Source organism: Silurus meridionalis, chromosome 8 (assembly GCF_014805685.1).
Source record: "Silurus meridionalis isolate SWU-2019-XX chromosome 8, ASM1480568v1, whole genome shotgun sequence".
Taxonomy (NCBI): domain Eukaryota; kingdom Metazoa; phylum Chordata; class Actinopteri; order Siluriformes; family Siluridae; genus Silurus; species Silurus meridionalis.
The window spans coordinates 24,594,379-24,619,939 of NC_060891.1; the positions used below are offsets into that span (position 1 = coordinate 24,594,379).

Consider the following 25,561-nt stretch of genomic DNA (forward strand, 5'->3'; position numbering starts at 1 on the left):
CCACAACACCCCCACCACCCTCCCTTCATCAGTCACCACCCACGCCCCCTCTCATACCTGCGCCTCAGGTGGAGTTCTGAATGACTTTATTTTTTAGTGAGGATTTGTGAATGACACGCTTTTTCTGTGAGCGAACGGGACGTTGTGTTTTGACACGTGAACCTACTCGTTCAACAAGCATCGTCTGTACTGTAAATTAACCTGCACTATATGGACAAAAGTTCTTCTTCAAACTGTTACCAAAAAGTTGGAGCTCCATGAGGATTAAATTGAGCATAAGATGTCTTGTGTTTTTTTAAACATCTCATACATTTACAGCTTTTGGCAGTCGCACTTATCCAGAGCGACTTATATTTATATAATTTATACTTACAGTTATTGCAGCTAAGTATTAAGGGCCTTGCTCAGGGGCCCAGCTGTGGCAGCTTGGTGGTGCTGGGATTGAATCTCAAAACCTTCTGATTCAAAATCCAATGTCTTAACCACTTAGCTACCTCTTCACCACATACCACATCCAAATTTCCTGCTATATTAACCTTCACTCTTCTGGGAAGACCTTCCACTGGATTTTATGGAGATTCATTGAGCCACGAGGGTGTAAGAAATGTCAGGTACTGATGTAGGTGATGTGAGGAGGCGTGGTGTGCAGGCAGCGTTCACATTCATCCCAAAAGCTGTTCAATTGGGTTTAGAGCTCTACAGCAGAAGATCTTCCACTTTAAACCCATGTAAAGCGGATCTTCATGGAGCTGGTTTTGTGCACAGGGGAATTGTAACGCTGGAACAGGTTTGGGGCTCCTAGTTCATGTGAAGGGAAAATTTTATGCCACCGCATCCAAACTTGTCCTGTACAAGTTTGAGGAAGAACCACAAGCAGAACTGAAAAAAGTCAGGTGTCCCAATACTTTTGTCCATAAAGTGTATATTCCGTCAATTTCTCTTTCATTGGAAGCCTCGCTGACGACCTTTTTGTCCTTGCTACATATGTGATTTTCTCTTTTCCGATCTATCGGCTATCTTGCACCCTGACAAACTTATTTTTGATACAATACCGAGGTTTAAAGATTTCTTTAATGAAATGTTACTGCTTTTACACCTCTCGTGTTGTGTTTTTCATACGACTTCTACTAAAGAATAACTTTGCTAATTTATAGTTTAATGAGCAACGCTCGCATTTTGCTTGACGCGCAAGTAATATTTTGCAATATATGTTTTTATGCTTAAGTATCTCTACATAATATCTTGAGCACCACTTCTGAGATTAATAACGCTGAAATCAAGGCTATATAATTTGTATATAAATATATATACAATGCTAAGTAATGCTAGATGAAATTGGCATTTGCTGTAATAATGCAAAGTAAAGCTAGCCAAAGTGATACTTCTCAAAAAATGTCTCCACCGAATCTGTTTTGAAAGGCGGCGCGATTTCTGACATGGAGTTTACGTAAAAACTGAACTAGCGCATACAAAGCGTCCTTTTCTTGTTCGGTACATTAATGTTGTAGCCTCAGAGCAAAACACATGTCTCAGCAGATTTAGTGTAGTGCAGCATGCGTGTACGTGTGTAGTTCCTCTGGTAAATAATATTCAGATCAATTATACAGACAACTGTAACGGCCGGATAATACAATGTCAAACATTTCCAATACAATTTAAATGTAAAGAAACGTTCCCCCGGATTCGCGCTCGAACGTTTACACTTTGACAGAACTTAAGAAGCTGCAGGAAAAAAAAAAAAACAAACAAAAAAAAACACCAACAACTGCGAAGGGAAAATTTCATGCACAATACGTACTTATCAAACGACTCGGTGTCTCGCCCTGAGCGACATAGGTGGGGGTGGGGGAGGGGGGTAGAAAGGCGGAGGAAATCTAGCCAGTGTTCCAATGCTAGAGGCGAGGATTAGAGTCCCGCCTAGCAAACATCATACAGCCTATTAGAATTAAAAGAAAAAAAAAAAGAAAAAAATTTCAACAGCCAGTGCACAATTCCCGCTCTAAATGAGATGCAGCATTTCAACACGGGCCAAAAATAAAAGCAGAGGAAAGTCATCAGTGTGTCAACAAACACCAAGACACACATGAGAAAGTTATTTAAAAAAAAAAATTCACATGAATTACACTTTGCACGCACATAAACGTTAACAATATCACAATTTCATCATCATTAATTCCTGCCAGTACGAGTTGTGTGCCGTGTTTCCCTGAAATCCATCATGAGCTGAATAAATGGCGTTACATCCGATCTCTCTGTAAAAGTTGTAATCCCTTGGCACGCCTGCAGCTAACATGGACTGAAGGTGTAAAACATACACGCACCAGGCTACGAGATACACACTAAACGCCACAATATTCGCACACAGTTGCATAGAAATAAAGTCTGCGCAAGAAAATAAAGATGCCTAAAATAGGAACCCGACTTAGAAAACGTACTCTGAGCTTTCGGGGCTGAACTAAACTCCTGGCTGGCTGAGGAAATAATACGAAGAAATCATAGTGACCAGGTCTGAATATTTGTGGTTTGTGCGAGAATCGGAAATCTCGTAGCTCATATCGAATATGTAAGGAATAAATGCTGTTATGGCAAAATAAACAATAACATGTTGGTGTAATGAGAAGGCAGAAGGCGAAATGAAACTGCACAGTGAAATTCTTTCTTAGAATTTCCCAGTGATGCTAGGAAGCTTGCATCAGAACGCAGGGTCAGCCATAAAACAGCGCCCCCTGGAGCACCAAAGTAATAAAAGCCTTGCTCAAGGCCCCAAGAGTGGAAGCATGGCGATATTCAGGCTTAAACCTTTGTTCATCCTAACACGAATCTGTTGATCAGTTGATCCGCCTCTCTTCTTACCCTGATGCACCCATCACTCTGGAACAGGGTAAACCTGGACTCATCAGACCACATGACCTTTTTCCATTGCTCCAGAGTCCAATCTTTATGCTCCCTACAGGTATTTAGTCCAAATCCCTCGAGTTTCCACCGCATTGTGGGTGTGGAAATGCTCTTACTTTTACTATTAAACACAGCTGTGAGATCTACTGTTGTTGTTTTTTTACGATTTGATTTCACCAAACGTTTAACTGATCGCCGATCACGATCGTTCAAGATTTACTTATAGTTCCACCTCGAAGATGATGGTTCCCCACAATCTTTCCAGTTTTAAATACTGGGCTGGACAGTTCTTAACCCAATTTCCCAGTTTCAGCGATCTCCTTAGAGGTTTTCTTTGCTTGATACATGGCAATAATTCATCTTTTCCACGACCACAGGATGTGTCTTCTGACATGGTTGTTTAAGAAATGAGAAGCTACTCACTGCATCAGTTAGAGTTAAATAACTTGCAGTAATTATCCAATGGGAGGCTCTTACCTATTTGCTTAGTTACATCCAGGTGGGAACTTTTTTTTGGATATATACACACTTATTGAAAGATTGTTCAATAAGAGGGAACACAATTTTTATCAAACACTCTGTATGGACAAGTTGAATCATGTGTATGGTCTTGTTCCTAGTAAAATAATCCAATAAAATATTTTCAGAAAGAAAAGAGTTGAACAGCAGTAAATTGATTAGCAACGTGGTCCATGTATGGCCATGTTTGCTCTCTCTCTCTCTCTCTCTCTCTCTCTCTCTCTCTCTACCCACCTCTAGCTGGTTCTGCTTCAGTCGAGCTCTAAATTATTTAATTGCACCTTTAATCTAAAGACTAATTTGTCTAATCTGCGCCCGCGTGTCCATCCTCTCTTAATGTTTCAAGTTACTTTGGCCATGAAATTGCACAAACCGCCCTTCCAATTTCCACACCGTTCCAATCAAAAAGTCCAATTATGGAAATAAGAGCTGAAGTGGAACATTAAGAGGGAGACAAAAAAGGTACAGGAGTCTCGAACGCAGCCGTGTGTACAGTGGAGGCGCATTAACATACAGTGGGAAAATATCACAGCGTCGTAATCGCATGCGCACGCTTTCAAAGAAGCCGTTTAGAAACCCGAATCACATGCTCCGCCTGTGTTCTCACCACAGCCAAACATCCATATCAAACTGATTAAAACTAAGAGAGAACCACAAAGGAGTTCAATTACTTCCAGCTAAGAAAACACTTTATTTTTTTAAAGATCAAAGTTGGGAAAAAGACAAAATGCTGTGAGAAATGTGTTAAAAACCTCGCCGTATTTTACCGTCGGAAACGGATCAGACTGCAGTAATTTCCCACTTTCTCGAATGTGTGTGTGTGTGTGTGTGTGTGTGTGTGTGTGTGTGTGTGTGTGTTTTGTAGGATTGGTTATAAATGTGTGTGTGTGTTGTGGGATTGGTTAAGAGTGTGTGTGTTGTGGGTTTGGTTAAAGGTGTGAGAGTGGGTGGGATCAGTCAAAAGTGACTTTGATAGTAGGTGTGATTGGACAAAAATCTCTGTGTAAGAAAGTGGAATTGGTCAAGATTTGTATTATAAGTGCAAAAGGGATTAAGCAAACGTTTATAAAATTACGAGAGACTGGTCAAATAATCTGCAAGCAGGTGAAATTGGTCATGGGAGGCAGAAATAGCATGCAGAATTAAATACTGTCTGTAACAGCAGGAGAAACTGGTGAATAGGCGTTTGTAAGAGCATGGGATGGGTTGGGTGTCTAAGTAAAGACTGTGACTGTGAAGTGTAGCCGAGAAACTGAATGGGACCAGACAACATTCTGTGTAGGAAGGTAAGATTGGTTGAATCTGCAAAAGTGGATGGGATTGTTCAAGGGTGTTTACGAGGGAGAGAGTGGGACTAATCAAGAGATTAAACATTCTGCAGCAGTGGTGAAACTGGTCAAACCTCCTGTAGGAGAAAGCAGAATTTGTGCTGCAGCTGTACATTCTGTTTGTTTCTAAAGCTCCCAATGTGGAAATTTGAAGCGCTTGTTTCACACACTCCCACCACACAAGCCCCCAAAGGAAAGCAGAGCTCAGCAGTGTTCGTATCATCCTGGCCCTCGTCTGTACTACACACATGACATGCTGTAAGCTTCTAGGCTGTAAGCTTGTAGGTGAACACAAAGCACTGCCCCAAACTCTAAAAGACTTGGCTGACAAAAAACACACAACCCCTCATCATGGTGGAAACAAGGCCTGCAAAGCTCATTCTCCAATTCAATCCTAACCAAGACTCCACCAACAGCTTTAAAATGAGTGTGAATCCAAATCAGCCATCAGCCACATCACACGGAAATAACCCGGAAGATTCATTAACACCGTTTAAACGAGAACGGGAACGCAAACCCAGTGATTACGCTGCTCAGATCCTTTGAGTAAACCAAGACAAATTCGAGAACGTGGGAAATTACTGCAGTCTGATCCATTTCCGACAGTAAAATACGGCGAGGCGGAAACTCACGGGCCTGGTGTGACTTCGAGGAGAAAATAAGGAACGTTTAAACTCGATCCCAAAGCAATCAAGACTTAATCAGTTTATAACAAACAAACAAACACACACACCAGGAGATTAACAATCAGTCCTGATAATACACACACTTAATAAACATGGACTCGCTGAAAAAGTCATTAAGAGAACGAGAGAGAGAGAGAGAGAGAGAGAGAGAGAGAGAGAGAGAGAGAGATGCAAGTATAAAACTGGAAATAAGAATTCAATGAGAGCAAGAAAAAAAGAAGGAGCATGAGAACATGATAAGACAGAAAGAGCGAAAAAGCTACACAGATAGCGAAGAGCGAAGCAAAAGAAAAAAAGGGAAAAAGAGGAGACAAACAGCAGTGGAGAAACAATACAATAAGAGATTATGATAGAAACTGAGTGTAAGAGAGAGAGAGAGAGAGAGAGACAGAGAAAAGAAGGATGCAAGTAACAAACTGGAAATAAGAATGTAATAAGAATGAGACAAAAAGCAGAAAAAAGAAACAAACAAAAAGAAAAAACGGCTGAGACCATGACAGACAGGAAGAGAGGAAAAACTACAAAAGAAGCGAAAGTGAAAAGAAAAAAAAGAATGAGAGCATGCAAGACCAAAAGACAAATTAAACAAAGAAACGAAAAACAAAACAGAAAGAGAAAGCGAAGAAATAGAGAAAGAAAGAGCACAGAACAATACAAGAAAATAGTATGATAAACTGAGAGAGGAGAGAGAGAGAGAGAGAGAGAGAGAGAGATACAAGAGCATAAAAGACCAAAAGAAAAGTGATGATACAAAACTGAAAAAAATGGAAAAAAGAAAAAAGAGACAAACACCAAATGAAAGCACAGAATAATACAATAAGATAGAATGATAGAAACAGAGAGAGAGAAAGAGAGAGAGAAAGTGGCAGAAAGGGAGATTAAAAGAGTGGGATCAAGAGAGAAGACGACAGGCAGGCAGGAAGGCGAGAGATGGAGAGATGTTTAGAAAAGGTGTGTGTGTGTGTGTGTGTGGCTGCAGTCACTGTCGGATTGCTGTCCGAGTCGGCGTGGATTCATTAACAGATCAGACGTCTGATAAGTGGAAGCAATTAAAATGAAAATAATTACAAAGTCACCCTTTTTAATGTGTGTGTGTGTGTGTGCGCGCGCTGATCAAAAAGTGGCCCTCATCAATAGAATGGTCAAGGAGTGTGAAATCGCGATCAAGCGAAACAAGGAGGGAAAGACATCACATAATCCTGAGAAGAAGAGAAATAAAGGAAGTCAGAGACACACTCTGATTAGTAAGTAGAAAACCGAGTCTGGACACACAGAAATGTCCATTATGTAAAATGGGAACATGCAGAATGGTCAATAAATCCACAATATTCAAAATCTAAGCCTTTAACAGAGTTTAATCCCAAAGTGGCTGCTTATTTAACGCACGTCCTCACTCTCGGTGTCTCGTTTCTCCTATCATTACCATACAAACACTTACACAACAGATACCAGTGATATATTCCGGTATTAAATAGCGTTATAATGCATATAGAAAGCACAGAAGCGTAATGCAGGGACACACATACACACTTGTGCAGGATAAAAGGTCACCGTTTGAAGAAGAAAAACACTCGAAGCGCTAAATATCTGCGATGCTGAATGTCAGATACTCGACAGCGGCGGCGATGGAGTGAGTGACTCCTGAAAGAGGTGGTTGACATTAATGAAGGAGACGGAGAGATGTTGAAATCCGACTCCATACAGTACAGCGCGCTTGCTGCCTCTTACACACTTGAGAGGTCTCTTTACACTGAGGGAGAAAACGCAACATTTGATAGAACTTCATTTAACAACTGGATCGTTCAGCTGTACAGCTTAGGGAGTGAAAAAATTACGAGTCTGATTTACAGGTAGATCGGATCTGATGCCAAATTCAGGTGGAATTGGTCAGTGATGGAGAAACTGGTCAAAGTTTTTTAAATGAAATCTATATATCCTGATATTCAGCAAAGATTTTTTTAGTATGATTCTCCAATTATACACCGACCAGAGATAAATTTATGACCACCAGACCACTGATCAGGCATAACATTATGACCACCTGCCTAATATTGTGTTGGTTTGTCTTTTTGAACAGTCTAGACCAATCAACAGCAATGACTTCTTCAAAAATTTGAGCTACAGGAGCTGGTCTGTTAGTTCGCTCCACACTGTTCCTTCTTTGGAGGACTTTTGATAGATACTGACCACTGCAAAAGCGGGAACATCCCACAAGAGCTGCAGTTTTAGAGATGCTCCGCCCCAGTCGTCTAGACGTCACACTTTATAAACAAAGGTGAACCTGAGCATAAGATTCGTACAAGCTTTCTGAACATCTCACTACATATTCAGTGCCCATTTGCTGTTATAAAAACGTCCACTCTTTGGGGAAGATGTTCCAATCGATTTTAGAGGGTGCTTGTGGAGATTTCAGATACAAGGGTGTTAGTAAATCAGGTACTGATGTAGGTGAGGTGAGGAGGCCTATGGTGCAGTCAGTGTTCACATTCATCCCCAAAGGTGTCCCATAGGGTTTAGCTCTCACAATCTTCCACTCCAAACCATGTAAACTTCATGGAGCTGGCTTTTGTGCAGTGAAGCTCTTTCAGGCTTGAACAGGTTTGGCTCTCCGAGTTTTTGGGAAGATTATGGAGGAGAACCACATAGCACAAGCATTTTTTCTTATTCGACCAAAAAGATTAGCCATTTAGCAACCGAGTGAAGAACAAAACAAGGAATAGAGGAATATAAAACATAAATCATCAATCGCAATATTACACCTAATAATAAATCAGAACTGTAAAAGAAATAAAGCCATGATGTAATCGTACGGAACATCTTTGTAAAGGCTTTTCTTTTCCATGTAAGATACCACATGGTCTTGCATCTGCTGTATTATATTAACTGATCAGGTGTACGTTTCCCAGAAATGTTTTTTTTTTAATCATCATGGCTTTTGTAAGATGGAAAATATTTGCCAGACTCACAAAGTTTCTTAGTTAAGGGAAACAGTCCAGTATGTTGTGGAATGCAGTTAAATAGTGTGTGTGTGTGTGTGTGTGTGTGTGTGTGTGTGTGTGTGTGTGTGTGTGTGTGTGCGCATCGTAGTTATTGATCAGCAGGGTTGAGGGTTTTCCTGCATTCGGGCCAGTTTAAGGCCACACACCTGTGAGAGAGGATCAGCAGAGATTAATCTAGAGTTACTCTCACTCACCAGACCTCAAGCGCACACACACACACACACACACACACACACACACACACACACACACACACATTCTTTAGCCATCTCCAACTGCCTATTCAAACGACTCACACTTCGATTCTCATCAGCACATTTACACACAGTTTTTACTGACTACTCAGACAAGTCTCACACACCAAACATCTCTCTCTCACACACACACACACACACACACACACACACACACACACACACACACACACACACACACACCTGTCTGACGAGTGAAAATGATCTTCAGTGCAACAGATCGTCTTTTAAGAGATTACACTAAGATGTGTTTGCATTTCTCCAAACACACCTCCTCTCTGTGCAGTATAAAGGTAATCCTTGGCCGATGAGTCTTACCAAAGAGAGATTACTAAGCGCTTTGTAGACTGCGTGTGTGTGTGTGTGTGTGCGGTTTTAAACGTGGGCATTAGAACACTCCTCGTGTACATTCGCAGTGTGTGTGTGAGATGTGGTGGTATTTCTGGAAGCACTTGAGCTGTCACTCTTTCCCCACATGCCCACACACACACCTGGAGGGCCTGTGAGAGTGCCAGTGGAGGTGATGCTGGCGCATTACTGGTGTGGCTGAGCGAGCAGCACTAAGCCCTCTCTTCGAACTGAAGGGAGGTGAAGAAGGGCCAGCCAAAGAACCGAGAATCTAATCGGGCTGCTCGGAGTCTTGCGATGTGAAACCGCGACACACAGTGACGGCGTTATCTCTCTGTTCAGCGCAGTACAGTAGCTAACTCGCGTTCACTCAGTGGTGCATAAGCATTATGATAACAAGTAGAAAAATCAGAGCGGAGATTAAAACAAATGTTTGGGGTTTTTTGAGGTAGATACTAAATCAAGAATACAAAAGGAATCCGAAAATAACGATGTTACAGGACTATAATCAGCAGCAGCAAAGTGGAAATTCGATTCCAAAGACGATTAATTAGATTTGTTTTGCTCTACATTTTGTGATAATAATAACCTCCGCTCTTCTGGGAAGATGTTCCACCAGAATTTTTAAGATTTGTGCTCATTCAATCATGTTAAAGGTGTTAAAGTCAGGTGTAGGTGAGCAGGCCTGAGGTTTAATCAGCATTCAAATTCACTCCAAAAGGGTTCAGCTCAATAGCAGGAGATCTTCCACTCCAACCCCTGAATAGCAGATCTTCATGAGCTGGCTGTGTGCACAGGGGAAACCTCATGCTGGAACATGGTTTGAGTCTCCCGAGTTCAAGTGAAGGAAAAAGTCAATCCCACCACATCCAAAAACGTCCTGTACAATTGTGTGCCTCCGACTTTGTAGTAACAGTTCGAGGAAGAACCACATGACTGGAAAAGATGTGTCCTAATACTTTTGTCCACATGGTGTATTTGTTTTTAGTTAAATGTCAGTTATATTATCCGTGAGTGACACGAAAGCATTTTGTTTTTCGGTGCATCAATGTTGCGCTGTTCTTAAGCGTGTGTTTAGAAAAGAAAAAAGTTTTGGAATCTTACGAGCGAGAATCACAAAGAATGCTCTAAACGGCAAAGCTGAAATTGGGTCGATGCTGAGACACCTCGTTTTCTGACATTCTCAAAGCACAAACGCCCCCACCACCCCCAACCCCCACACCCCTCCAAACAGCTCAAACTTCATTTTTATATCTCATCGAATGGAGAGATTCCAGAGATAAGAACTCAAAAGAACCCCTCTTTTCCTCTTGTCTCTCCCTCTACCCTCTCTCTCTCTCAGAGGCCTCCTCTAAAAGAAGACATATGAGAGAGAGAAGACCTCCAGACCTCCTGTCTAAGTCTTATAAGCATCTCAGATTCTCGGCAGAATTGCTGCACTGTCAGAGAGCGACGGATCGAAGGAGGAGGAGAGGGAAGCAGAAGAGTGTAGGGGGTGTCCAGGACTTCGCTCTCCCTTTCTGGGGATTATTCTGATAGAGTTTCACGGATTATGGGGCCATTTTGAGTTTTTTTCGGGGGTCTTACTGGCCCACTGGTGCTCCTGCACCGAGCCCAAAGACAGAGTGTTACTGTTTAAGTCCCATAACAGAGAAACACACACACACACACACACACACACACACACGATTGGAAGAAAAAACAAAGCAGGTAAAGCAAGATATTCAGCAATGTGTCGTTTATAGAATAAAGTTTTTTTTTTTTATTGCATTGTATCCATAAATGCCTTCATAAAAATGATAAACTAATACGATTCTAAGTTTGTAAATAAATGAGTGCGGCGTTATTATTTCTCTCACTCTTTCTCTCTCTCAATAAGAAAGAGTGTGAGAGCCAAAGAGAGCGGGAAGAAAAAGAGAGGTAAGAAAGAAAAATGAGACAGACAGAGATAGTTATGTAGAAAACATAAAAAGCTGACAGAAGCAGAGCTGCACCTGTTTCTCTCAGGGACACAAAAACCGAAAAAGATATAGAGATTTAATAAATAGACAGACAAAGAGACAGACATATAGACAGACATATAGACAGACATGATTATTCACAAATGGCAAAAACATGGAACAGTGGAGGAACTTCCCAGGAGTGAGCCGGCCGACCAAAATTACCCCAAGAGCACAGCGACAACTCATCCAAGAGATCACAAAAGACTCCACAACAACATCCAGAGAACTCCAGGCCTCAGTTAAGGTCAATGTTCATGACGCCAACATAAGAAAGAGACGGCAAAAATGGTCTGCATGGCAGAGTTCCAAGTAGAAAACTGCTGCTGAGCAAAAAGAACATAAAGGCTCGTCTCACTTTTGCCAGAAAACATCTTGATGATCACCGAGACTTTTGGGAAAATACTTTGTGGACTGATGAGATAAATGTTTAACTTTTTGGAAGGTGTGTGTCCCATTACGTCTGGCGTAAAAGTAACAGCGCATTTCAGAAAAATAATCATACTAACAGTAAAACATGGTGGTGGTAGTGTGATGGTTTTGCTGCTTCAGGACCTAAAAGACTTGCTGCGATAAATAGAACCATGAATTTTGCTGTTTACCAAAATATCCTGAAGGAGAATGTCAGACATCTGTTCGTGACCTCAAGCTGAAGAGAACTTGGGTTCTGATCCAAAACACACCAACAAGTCCACCTCTAAATGGCTGAAGAAAAACAAAATGAAGTCTTTGGAGTGGCCTAGTCAAAGTCCTGACCTGAACCCTATCGAGATGCTGTAGCATGACCTTAAAATGGCGGTTTATGCTCGAAAACCCTCCAATGTGGCTGAATTACAACAATTCTGCACAGACGAGTAGAGCAAAATACAAAAAGCGGCACAGTAACAGACTCACTGCAAGTTATCGCAAACGCTTGATTGCAGTTGTTGTTGAGGCCCAACCAGTTATTAGGTTTAGGGGCAAACACTTTTTCACACAGGGCCATGTAGTTTTGGATTTTGTTTTCCCTCAATAATAAAAACCTTCATTTAAAAACTGCATGTTGTGTTCACTTGTGTTATCTTTCACTAATATTTAAATTAGTTTGATGATCTGAAACATTCAAGTGTGACAAACATGCAAAAAAAAAAAAAAGAAATCAGGACAGGGGCAAACACTTTTTCACACCACTGTAGGTAGGTAGGTAGACCAACAGACAGACAGACAGACAGACAGAGAAACACAAAGTCTGTTAAGAAAGAAAGAAAGAAAGAAAGAAAGAAAGAAAGAACATGCAAGAGCAACACTGAAGTTTTTCAAAAGCTCTGAAGTTTTGAGATCTTAGTCTCCACTTTGACAGAACTGTGTGTGTGTGTGTGTGTGTGTGTGTGTGTGTGTGTGTGTGTGTGTGTGTGTGTGTGTGTGTGTGTGTGTGATATCATATGCAGATCTAGCAGACTGTGAGGGCTTTTTTTCTTTAGATTAACACCCAGAACACATTGGAACTTATGGAGCATGAACGGCTGCAAATCCTTCCATCACGGCAGCGTAGAGACAGACGGGAAAAGAAAGAGAGACGGAAAGAGCAGACGAGTGTGCAGGAGGGGTGAAATCGCACCGGCGGGGACACGCCACACAGAATGGGAAAAAAAACCGAGATAGATGGGAAAAAGGAAGAGAGGTGAAGATGGCATTCTGGTGAATCAGAGCATCCCTCTCTCCATCTCTCTCTCTGTCTGAGAATAACTAGTTTTCTCATCTTTCGTTCTTTTACATTAATCCCTGGTACCATCCTCTTCCTCTTCCCAAACCGCAAAGAAAAGACAAAAGACTTTCTGCACATATTAAAGTTCTGACAGACACAAGGTGATTTAGAGAGTGAGTGAAAATTTAGGCTAATGCCAGTTTGTCTACAAACACACACACACGCACACACACGCAAGTACGATTGTATGTTTTTTAAATAAGGTGAAAAATACCATATTTTGTTCATTCAAACAAGTTTACTACCATCTATACAGACTGATGGACTGATAGACTAACAAGTACGGTAATGTTCAGGTTTAGGATTAGACTAACAGGTACGGTGATGGTCAGGTTTAGGATTAGACTAACAAGTACGGTAATGTTCAGGTTTAGGATTAGACTAACAGGTGCTATGATGGTCAGGTTTAGGATTAGACTAACAGGTATGGTGATGGTCAGGTTTAGGATTAGACTAACGTACTATGATGGTCAGGTTTAGGATTCGACTACAGGTATGGTAATGTTCAGGTTTAGGATTAGACTAACAGGTACAGTAATGTTCAGGTTTAGGATTAGACTAACAGGTATGGTGATGGTCAGGTTTAGGATTAGACTAACATGTGTGGTAATGGTCAGAAGAAGTTTCTTTCCTGTTTGTAATTGTGTGCTTCCTAATTTTGAGTGTGGGGCAGAATGTGTGTGTGTGTGTGTGTGTGTGTGTGTGTGTGTGTGTGTGTGTTTTCCTGCTCACAGGCCTGTGCTGTTGGGTAATTAAATGTGTTTAAGTTTGGGCCAGGCCTCTGTCGCAGATACACACACAGACACACACACAAACACTCGTGAACACACACATTCGCACGAGTGCTGTTCTCTGATAAACCTCGGCCATAATTAAATACAGACCACATTAACGCACAGACACACACGCGCACTGGGGGCCGCAAATAAAACACACACACGCGCACGTTCCATGGGAAGCTGCCCGTAGTTAAGCCCTGCCCTGATCACTGGTGCTTGTTCTTATTTGCAAACGTGGGCAGCGTTTCGCCCCTACACCCTACGCCCTCGCTCTTTAACTACCCTCCCACCCCCACCACACAAACCCCCCTCCTTAGGCACAGCTCGAGCACGGACCAGCTTAATTACAGGCAGCAAAGCATTGAGCGAGCAGACTCATCACGCATGCATAAGGAGCATAACGCACACCGGTATTCAAATGCCGTATGCAAACGACAGGCGCGGAACAGCAGAACGAAGGGATGGAGAGAAGTAGGGATGACGCGGGCAGTAGAGTAAAGGTAAAGGAAATGAAAAGAGGTAGAATAAGAGGGGGAGGACTGATGGGACTGCAGATGGAGGGAAGGAAATAAGAATAGCGCCACATAAGGGACACTTTTGGATGGTGAGAAATTCAAGAAGATTCATTACCTTTGGTGAAGAAGAGATCAGCTCTCTCAGTGCTGGTGCAGGGCAGGTGATGGGCACCTTGTCAGGTACAGCTGGTTTGGGGTCACTGGGCACTGCAGGGCTGGCAGGGGTCACTGAGGGGGCGGCTGGGGGAAGGGGGGCGCGCCGCTTGATGTTCATCGATGCAGCCGGGCTTTCTGTAGCAGACTCATATGTACTGCCTGATTTGCCCTCGTAGAAGGGGTTCGATCTTAAAATAAGCCAGAAAAAGGGTTAATGAACTAAAGAACATGGTATACAAAGCACAAATAGGTCTTAAGTACCAATTCATTCTGAAGGAACTCCAATTTCTCCACATATACAGTACAATCCATGATCCAAGCTCTACTAAATTTAAAATCCCAGCCACTCCAAGCTGCCACTCCTGGGCCCCTGAGCAAGGTCTTAACCCCATAGCTGCTCAGTTGTATGAATTAAAAGTAAATTAAGACAGTCCATCATGTTCTTCCAACCCAAAATAGTTTAGGGATTTTAGGGGTATTTGGAGCTTAGATCTACCTACAATTACACTTCAGTCACACTGGAATACACCCCAATGACTTTATAGGCTGATAGTGTTGGGAAACTGCATATTTACTGCATTGAAAGCATTGAATTATAGCAGGAAACTTGAATAGGCATAAACTAATTAAGTATATATATATATATATATATAAGGGATGTGCATCTCGATTCCACGCAATGGAAAAAATATGATGCCATGCATGCCATGTTACAGATAGTTCACTTTTATTTCTTTGGTTCGGACAGACAGCAACTCATCAGTTTAACTAAGTGTCTTCTAAAGCACGGTCCCTGCACAAGCAGACCTTTGCAATGCTGCTTCTTCTTTAGGCTTCTACCATTAGGGGTCTCCACAGTGGATCACCCATCTCCATACTACTTTTTCCTTTACATCTGCCTTTCAAATTCTCTAACACACAATCCATTACTCCACCTTCTCCACCTCTTCTCCCCCTGCAACTGCACCACTCCACTGCCCTCCCACTCATTCACGCACATGTACTCTGTCTTACTCCTACTGACTTTCATTCCCCTTCTCTCCAGCGTGTACCTCCACCTCTCTAGGCTCTTCTCAACCTGCTCCTCACTCTCACCATAAATCACAATATCATCCACCATCATCATAGTCCACGGAGACTCCTGTCTGACCTCATCCTTCTACCTGTCTATCACCACTGCAAACAGGAAAGGGCTCAGAGCCAATCCTTGATGCAGTCCAACCTCCACCTTGAACCAGTCTATCGTTCCTACTGCACACTTTACTGCTGTCACTCTGTCCTCATGTCCTGCACCACCCTCACATACTTCTTTGCCACACCTGACCTCCTTATTAAATACCACAACTCCTCTCTCGGCACGACGTTCTTTCCTGTTGTTTTTGCAGGAAGATGCAGCTCTCCCTCTGCCATGTTAATCGTTGACTCTCAGGACACGCCTCGGTCTTTATAATGTTCTAATGTGTCATTCACGTAGCAGCAGCGGTGCTGAGAAAACATGCTTGAGAAACGGTTCAGCGAGGAGAAATCGATCTACATATCAAATATTGATCACAAATTATTGATCCCTTTCTAAATAATTAAAGAATACCACATCTACTAATAATCATATAAAAAGTAAATAGTTTATCGATGCAAATATGTGCATCGAGATTCAAATGCCTACATGTATTCGATTTTTTTTTTTTTTATTGAAATCGATGCATCACATCTTACCATCCCTTATATTTATATATGTATATAAAGTATTAATAATTTAGTAAAATCTGATAAATGAACAATAAACAAACAGACTTTATTGGTGTTTTTATTTGGATTCACTGTTCAATTTTGTGGTACTGTGTGTGTTTCAGCAGAACTGTATTATTAGCCAATAAAACGCTCCGCTGAGTTTCAGAGCAGCCAGGTGTTCCGGGGGTCACACCTTGTGAACTCTGACCTCTGACACCGGTGATGCACCCACTGACAAGCAGACATGCGCGGCATCAATACGCTGCGCTGTGTGAGGAGTCGTCACTCAGCGTGCACGAAAACACAATGGGGAAAAAAGCTATTCGGTTGAAAGACGAGGTTAGAGACACATCTCGGGTTGAGAGGGAGGGAGAGGGAGAGAGAGAGAGAGAGAGAGAGAGAGAGAGAGAGAGAGAGAAAACACCGGCGTGGATGTATTCCTTGTCTCTATTTAAACGTGTGTGAAGTGTCATGAGAGTAGAAGAGGTCATAAGAGTGTGAGGAGTAAAAAAAAACATTCTTTTTCTACCTCTCTTTACTTTGGCCAGTTTTTTACTTTTCTGCCATCTGTTTTATTTAATGTTTATTTCTTAAAATTATTTAATTTTTTTATTTGATTTATCTTAAATCATAACTTTGATCTTTGATGTGAACACGTGCAAACAAACAATTTCCCATTTGGGATCAATAAAGTATTCTGATTTACCCTCTCTAATTATCAGGGGTTATAATAGTATGTTAAAGCAAACATGCTGTGTTAGAATGGTATAAGAGAGGCTAAAAGCAACAAAAAAAAGAAAGAGAGAGAGAGACAAATAGAGAAAGAGAGAGAGTGAAGCTGAGGAGAAAGGATATAGATGTACAGACAAGGAGAAAGAATGCCATAAACAACAGCTGCCTTGTTCTGCTGAAAGCTCCTGCTTACTGCTCTCTCACACACACACACACACACACACACACACACACACACACACACACACACACCTTTCACATACACAGGTAGTTCCAGAGTTGCGATGTTTCAACTTAAGATTTTTAAAATTAAATCAAATTAAATTCGGATTTTTAAAATTAACGATGGGAGTCATTGTAATGCATCTCTATTGTCGGGGAACTACCTGTCTACACACACACACCATCTCCTCCTTTCTCTTTCTCACACACACACTTTACATATTTATATTAAAACTAGGGGTGGAATTTTAGGATTAGGCTCTGAAACCCTGACCTGGATAAAGCAGGAGGAATAGATGAAGGGAACAAAGAAACGAAGGAACAAACAGAAGGAAAGAAATGTAAGGGAACTGAAAGAAGGAGTCCTGAAGGGAACGCAAAGAATTTTAATAAAAATTTAAAGGAACGGAAAAGACAATCGAACTGAGGGGAAAAAAAAAAACCAAAGGGAAGTAACCTAGGGGGAAGTTGAAGGGGAAAGGAATAACAGGGGAACGAATCCGTAGGAAACAGCAGGGAGTTTAAAGGAAATAAAAGGAAATGAATTGGATTAAATGAAAAAATTGAATTGAAATTATAGGTGTATTTTTAAAGCAATGGAACTAAAGAGAAGGGAATTGATTAATATTAAGGAATTAATGGGAAGGAAACTGAAGGACACTGAAGGGAACTCATCAGAGCAGGTCATATACCAACAGAGTGCTAAACAACACTAATAGGTCCAAAAAGACACTGGACTACACTGAAAGGGTCCTGGGGTGTAAACTGTACTCCCTCTTTCTCATAGTACATTACCACCATCATCTCACACTCACTCATCCATCTCCTCCACCTCCCCCGTCTTGATGCTGTCTGCGTACAGGTATTTGCTCATGTCTACAGGATGTGGGATCTTCCTCGTGCTTCCTTTCGGAGGAAAGTTCTCAGGCTCAGGTTCATCAAAAGGGTTCTTGTACTCAGGTCGTTCTGGATCCGATTCGTGATCCGGCTCCGGGTCCGGCTCGTCGAACGGGTTCAGAGGATTTGTGGAGTCCTCGTCTTTTAAGGTGGATTCCAGAGGGGGTGCCATGGCTGATTCTGGATAAAAGACACAGGTGTTAATGTGTGTGTGTGCTCGTTTAAAAGCAGTTACTACATCATGATCATGTCCCGTCTGCGCATTTCGAAGAAACGGTTTCAGTCTTTTAAAAAAAAAAAAAAAAAAAAGAAAAAAAAAAAAAAGTCCAAAGGTGGTGATGAAATGGCCCGTACACCAGAGAATATTGAGGTGATTCGAGCTGCTATCGTGAGAAGTAGGAGTCGACTGAGAGTGGATTTTACCGATACCGATATCTAGGTTGGATCATACTTGCCGATAACCGATTAATCAACCGAACTATCAAACTAGCATAACACTCCAAGTAAAATATTACTGAACTAAATAAAGAAAGTACTGAATCATGAATATGTGCTTAATAAAATAAATGTGAATATATTAATTAATAAATATAATGTAATGACAGCGGACCGGAAAAACTATCCGGTTGGATTTTTTTTTCCAGATAGCCGATAGTTTCAGGTATAACATTATGACATCCGGTCCAACAGATGAGCTCCTGTAGCTCAAACTGCTAAAGAAGTTCATGCGGTTGATGCTCGATGGGTCACAACTGTTTTAGCTTAAAAAAAGGGAACAACACAATATTATGCAGGTGGTCATAATGTTATGGCTGTTCGGTGTATTGTCCGTCTGAAACGTTCAGCTAATGATCAGATAATGATCATCAAATCCATTTAATATAGAAATCCCTTCGGGTGAACATTCTTCTTTTATTCTGCCATGACTTGCTCTACAGGATGAGGTGGGGGAGGGTTAAAGCTTATCCCTTACCCTCTTCATCAGGATCACCGAATGGATTGAGGTCCACTGGGTCATCAGCCTCCTCGAAGGGGTTGGACCTGGTGAGGTTTTGCTCGTGCTCGTCTTCATCCAGGAAGTTCAGCTTACTGATTAACTCTGGGCAAAGCAAACAGGTGTGAGGAGAACACGAGACAACACGCATCGATACGTACACATACACAAAATATTGATCATTGTGAATTGCAATGAAGAAAAAAAAGCAAATGCCACATCAGTGTCATGAAGCAATGTATATACATATATATAAAAAGAAACGACAAATAAATAAACAGCGTTTTCAGAGTGAACCACTCGTCTGAATCGACAAACACGAAGCGACAATAGTGCAGCAATGGTGGTCTTGTTTTTGTATTTTCATGCAATAAACCAGGAACTGAGCCAAAGCATGCAAAGTTCTAAATTGGTCTAAGCAGTAATACATTAATAAACAGTTATAGTCCAATTAAGAGGAGGCTCAAAGAGGGAAGTTGCCTCAACGGGCCAATAAGAGAGACGCCTGGTTCACTGCAAACCACAGAAAAATCAAACACAAAGATCAAACACAAAATACGGCGACCAAAAAAAAAAAAATGACTGCGTTTAAAGGAAATGGAACTGAACCCAAAAATCACTTCACATGTTTTTGAATGGAGTCGGACACAATACAGGACAAGCAGCACCACAATGCAAAAAAAAGGGACAGAGAGAGTCAGAGAGAGAGAGCAAGTGTGTGAGTGAGAGAAAGAGCGAGAGAGAGAGAGAGAGAGCGCAAGAGCGAGAGTGTGTGAGAGAGAGAGAGAGAGAGAGAGAGAGAGAGCGAGCAAGCGAGTGTGTGTGTGAGAGAGAGTGTGAGAGAGAGTGTGAGAGAGAGAGAGAGCAAGAGAGAGTGTGTGAGAGAGCGAGAGAGAGAGAGAGTGTGAGAGAGAGAGAGAGAGAGAGAGAGAGTGTGTGAGAGAGAGAGAGAGAGAGTGTGAGAGAGAGAGAGAGAGAGAGAGAGCAAGCAAGTGTGTGTGTGTGTGAGAGAGATAGAGAGCGAGCAAGTGTGTGTGAGAGGAGAGAGAGAGAGAAAGACAGAGAGTGTGTGTGAGAGAGAGAGAGAGAGAGAGAGAGATGTGTGAGAGAGAGAGAGAGAGAGAGAGAGAGAGAGAGAGAGCGAGAAGAACAGGATTGAGTGAAAGGTGAAGTGAAAGCTGAAAGGCTGAAGACCTGCAGGAGAACAGGCTGCTTTGAGGGCGTGCTTTGGGCCTTCATCTGCGTCTCCATCTATACTGCTGAGGGCGTTTAATTGCCTGATTATCTCTGTAAACAGAGCGGCCAGGCAAGAACAAAACACGTCAATACACCCTCTTAAAATCGCTCTCTCACACACACACACACACACACACACACACACACACACACACACACACAGTGTACCACAAATGTTACATCATTTTATAACATATAACAGTGCTGTTGATGCCGATTGGTCAGAAGGTGCCGATCAATTTGCTACAAGAGCACATCGGACAACAGCGGGCGCAAGTGCACATTTGCCGAGGGGAATGCAAGATCGTGATCGAACTCTCGTCAACCGCTGGCGAAAGTAAGGCGTCAAAGCGGAGAATTAAAACGCAGTGAAAAAATGTAAATTTGTGCAACTTTTGTCGTATTGCTCTCATCGTCGTAAGATCGAGGGACACCATCGTAACTCTGAGACTACGTCTACTGCATACCCTATATTTGCGTTTCTGTCACTAAGTACGAGACTGTTTAAACGGAGTGCAATAATGCTTTAGTTTATGATGAACAATCAATAATTCTGGGCAATTTTCTTTGAGGATTTACATTTCATGGAAGGAGTCTCCAATGTTACATTTAAATAGTCAGAGGTGAAGCGGTGAGAAAATCTGAAAAAAAAAACACAGAATCCGAGTTCTGTCTATCCTATCTGTTTCTATTGATGAGAGAGTGATGAAATAACTGCTATAGCTGTTATAAGTAAATAACAGGAACTAACTCAATCCTCTGAAGCTTCACAATAATAATCGTAACGTTAAACTCATAACTCGTGGTGATGTAAGAGGAATAAAACACAAGACTCCTGAGTGCAATCAACATGTGAAGAAAAGTGCAAGCAGTGCAAGAAAAACCAAAACAGGGGAAAAAATACCCACTGGGACAAACAAACAGTAAATTAAACAAATACGAAAGTACCCCTATTTTCTTTTATATAAAAACACATGCTGTCCAATGGGAGAACAGGATCGATCTGATGATGTACAGTGCTTGAGTTGATCCAATTTCACTGTCTAATGACCCTTTAAAGCAAAATCTATATCTATACTATATGATCAAAAATTGTGGACACCTGAGCATAGGTTTGGTCTGTGGGTTTTTTTGTATTTAGCTTTCGCTGTTATAATAACCTTCACTCTTCTGGGAAGATGTTCCAATAGATTTTGTGCTCATTCAGCTATAAGGGTGTTAGTAAAGTCAGATACTGTTGTGGGTGAGATGAGGAGGTCTGAGGTGTATTCAGCATTCACATTCTTCCCAAAGCGGTTCAATAGGGTTCAAACTTTCAGTAGCATGGGATCTCCAACTCCAACCCATGTATCTTCATGGAGCTGATTTTGTGCATGGGGAATTTCATTCTGCAACAGGTTTTTGGGTCTCCTAGTTGAAGGGAAGGTTATATACAATTATGCGCCTCTAATTTTGTGAAAACAGTTTGACAAAGAACCACCTGGAAAATCAGGTGTTCAATAATTTTGTATATATATATATATATATATATCCACAAAATTTAGATTCTATATATAGATTCTCAGTCTTCTAGTAGTTCATGTAAACATGACACCGACCACAGTAGTGTGTCTTCAACTGCATAATGATATCAGTCACTACTGCTGGAGATCTGTATAAAATAAATAAAATAAACACAGCCCCTGTAAAACGCAGTTCACTGGCAAACATGTCCAACACCAAAGAGTTTCAGTAGCACTTCACTGTGAACTTAAACAATCATTTCGAGAGTCTATTCTCCTTCCTGTTCCTCCTCACCTGTGATTTTGGCAGCTTTCTCCTCCTGGTTGACGCGGTTCTCCTCGTCCTCCTCGTTCTCCTCTTCAAAGTCGTCCAGGTTGCCGATGTCGGCCTGCTTCATGCTCATCAGACTGGCCAGACTCTGCATGTCTTCATCTCTGAAGGAGAAAATATGAACAAGGGAGTGTCAGTGACACACACACACACACACACACACACACACACACACACACACACACACACACACACACACACACACACACAGCTAATTAAAATACTATTTAAAACAATATTTAAATTAACGCTTTATATCTACTCTTTAATCTCTATATTTCTTAGTATTTTAACTAATATGTTTATAAATAAACAGCTCAATGTTTTTTTTCTTTCCTGTACGGCTTAATTATACTGTCCAAGTGTTTGGTCATGAAAATAAAGTTTAGAGAGAGAGAGAGAGAGAGAGCGAGAGAGAGAGAGAGCGAGAGAGGTACTGAAGCATCTAAAGTGAGACAGACAGACAGACAGCAAAAGAGTGGGCGAGATGTACAGAAGCACCCAAAGCTAGACAGAGACAGATGGATAGACGGATAGATAGATGTACAGAAGCACTCAAAGCTTAACAGATAGACAGAGAGAGAGAGAGAGAGAGAGAGAGAGAGAGAGAGAGAGAGAGAGAGAGATGTACCAAAGCATCTAAAGTGAGACAGAAAGACAGACAGACAGACAGCAAAAGAGTGGGAGAGATGTAGAGAAGCACCCAAAGCTAGAAAGAGACAGACAGACAGACAGTAGGAACCACTCAAAGCTTAACAGAGAGAGAGAGAGAGAGAGAGAGAGAGAGAGAGAGAGAGAGAGAGAGAGAGAGAGAGAAGCAAAAAAAAGCATTTTTGAATGGGTGCAGATGATGCCACTAAGAGCTCAATGTCCCATAGAACACAATTAACATCCTCTTCATAACTGACCAACAAACCTCTCATACTACTACTACTACTACTGTACTACTACTATTACTGCTACTACTGATAGCGATAATCACATTATTTTAATTATAAATTATTGAACATTCAATGCTGTAAAGATGCTCATATCTGCAGACCACCATTTACACACCACTATCCACAACTACAGGCAGAACTCCTACAACAGCACCAGCGCAGGAATTTATTCGCAAACCATAAACGGGTGTTAGTGAAAGGGAGGAAAGATAAAAGAAACGGTATGACTGAGGAACAGTGAAAGTCAGCATCGCTGCCAAAGCGAGTGATGAGTTTATGCGAAATGATGGAGAAGCGGAAAAGAGAAAGAACAAATAGAAGAGGGGGGGTGGGGGGTGGGTAATTCTATCTCAAAGCTGTGATGTGTATGAGAGATCGATATACCAATAACAATATAAGCTGAAAGAAAAGAAAAGAATGAAAAGAAAGAGAGAGAGACAGAGAGAGAGAGCTACAGTGTGTTTGGTACACTCTTTCTCATGAGAAGCAGGAGCATGAACACACTGTCCTGCCTGAGTTTCCACCACTGGAGATAAAACCGCAGGATTAGTACAGCCGCTCTCTCTCTCCCATATCTTATTCTCATTCCCGACCCTTCATCCCTGCTCACTCTTTCTCTATCACCCCTTCATGAATGCGCTCCAACCTTTCTTTTGCTTGTGCCGGAGCTTATTTGAACGTATGTAATGGAGTTTATTTGTGTGCCCGTGACATCATTCCGGTGGGTTAAGAGGGGTTACGAGCACAAAAAAAACCCTGCGTGGGCCGATAACACAAAGGGCCTCTCACATATATGCCCCTCACACTCACTTTCCGTAAGAAGGGTGGGCCTAAAAAATATACAGACGGGGGGGAAAAAAAAAAGGTATTCTGTCCAGGTGAGAGATATTTACACTTTCAGGTCCAGCGGCTGGAAATATTTCATTTCCGTTCTGTTTGTTGGGATCGATGTGACACGAATGTCAAGCAGAAAGCGAAGGGGTGGGGGTTTAAGAATATCCACCTCCTGCATATCCTTTCACTTCTAAACCATATTGAGTGGACAGAGAGAATGCAGGGGTGCCTGTTGCATCAAATTCTTTTCTCGACACGTGGCAGGGATTAATCTGACCAACGCCGCTAATGGAGGATTGTAACTGGCAACCCGGTTGCCCTGTCCACTCTTCTGGAAAGATGTTCCACTATATTTTGTGCTCATTCAAATGTTGGTAAAGTCAGGTACTGATGTAGGTGAGGTGAGGAGGCCTGGGGGTGCAGTCAACATTCACAATCATCCCAAAGGCGTTCAAAAGCTCTAGAGCAGGAGATCTTTCACTGCATCTCATGTGAGACAGATCTTCATGGAGCTTGGAGCACCATGCAGGAACAGGTTTGAGTCTCCGAGTTCAAGTGAAGGAAAAATTTCATGCTACTGCATCCAAAGATGTAATATATAATTGAGTTCTTACAACTTCGTGGCAACAGTTTGACGAAGAACCACATATGGCTTGGAAAAACCAGGTGTCCCAATACTTTTGGAGTAAATTAGGCCTATTATTAGGCATCTGACACACCAAATCGTGTGTTTACGTTCAACGTTTGCATTAAGGGAACAGAACTCTCCCATACCAGCAGGTGGCAGTATTCGGGTTTTTGTCCTATGTTCTTGGTCTAAAATGATAGATTTTATTGGATAAACACGATGCTAATATTTGGAGAGAGAATAAGAATACGTTTTTGGAACTGTATTGTTAGTGAGCCTCGTTAAAACCATGGTGAGCAGAAAAGCCCAATTCTCAGCGCATTTCAGAACATACACCATGGTAAACCTTGAGAAGATGAGCAGCAACAGCAAAAGACCACATCAGATTCTATTAATTTCAGAGTAGGTACATAAATCTGAAGCTACAGCAGGTTTAAAATCAACCAAAACTGGAGGGTGAAACCAGGTGCAATTTAAACACGTTTTGTTAAGAACGCCATAATTGTCGGCATCATGTCTGCAAACGAACGCATTTACACATGAGGAGGGGGGAGAGATGGATAGATGGATATACAGAGAGAAAGAGAAAGATTGAGACAATCAGTGAGTTAGAGGGGAAGAAAATATTGAGTGAGGATTGATAGAGGTGGAATTCTGGGAATGTGAGCAATGGCACATGAACGCACTTTTATTAGTGGAGTGGAGCCGGTGAGGGGTTGAAGAATGAGGGAGAAGGTGTGTGAGATGGTGTGAAAGGGAGAAAGCAATGGGAAAAGATGTGGCTGAAGATGGACTCACGTCGCTTTGCCCTCTCGCAGAAAGATGCAGGAGAGCGAGAACTGCAGCGTAGCCGCCACCACCTTTTTGGAGAGAGGCTTGAATTTGAGTTTGACGTCAGTCTGCGTGGGCATGGGGCTCGCGTACTGCTTCATATTGATGCTGCTGGTGGCCAGGGCTTTCCTCCGACCTGACGGAGACTCCTGGGGAAGGGAGAGAAAAGAACACGACAGAATCAGCAACACAGACAGAATGCTTAGGCTTATTACAGCATGTAATATTATATATATTAAATATTACTTTAAAGAATAAACCGCAAAACCTGATCATACACCAATAAATCCACAATGCGACAGATTATCCAACATTACATCGATAGATAAACAAGCATTCAAACAAACAAAAAGCAACATTCCAAATAAATAAAAAGAGATACAATTAAAAGGAATTAAAAGAAGACACTTCAAACAAACAAAAAATGTATTGTCAGTGATTCGCCTGTAGAGGCCGCTCTCG

The 25,561-nt window shown here is 41.7% G+C and overlaps 1 protein-coding gene across 1 annotated transcript in view; it reads right to left on the reverse strand.

The window, feature by feature from the left end:
• The window catches only part of ehbp1 (EH domain binding protein 1), a 162,988-nt gene that overhangs the window by 82,690 nt on the left and 54,737 nt on the right, over window positions 1-25,561 (reverse strand). Inside the window, 6 exon segments of the mRNA XM_046854952.1 lie at window positions 14,183-14,411; window positions 17,721-17,982; window positions 18,776-18,901; window positions 19,991-20,083; window positions 21,830-21,969; window positions 25,067-25,248. Coding sequence (XP_046710908.1) covers window positions 14,183-14,411; window positions 17,721-17,982; window positions 18,776-18,901; window positions 19,991-20,083; window positions 21,830-21,969; window positions 25,067-25,248 — 1,032 coding nt within the window.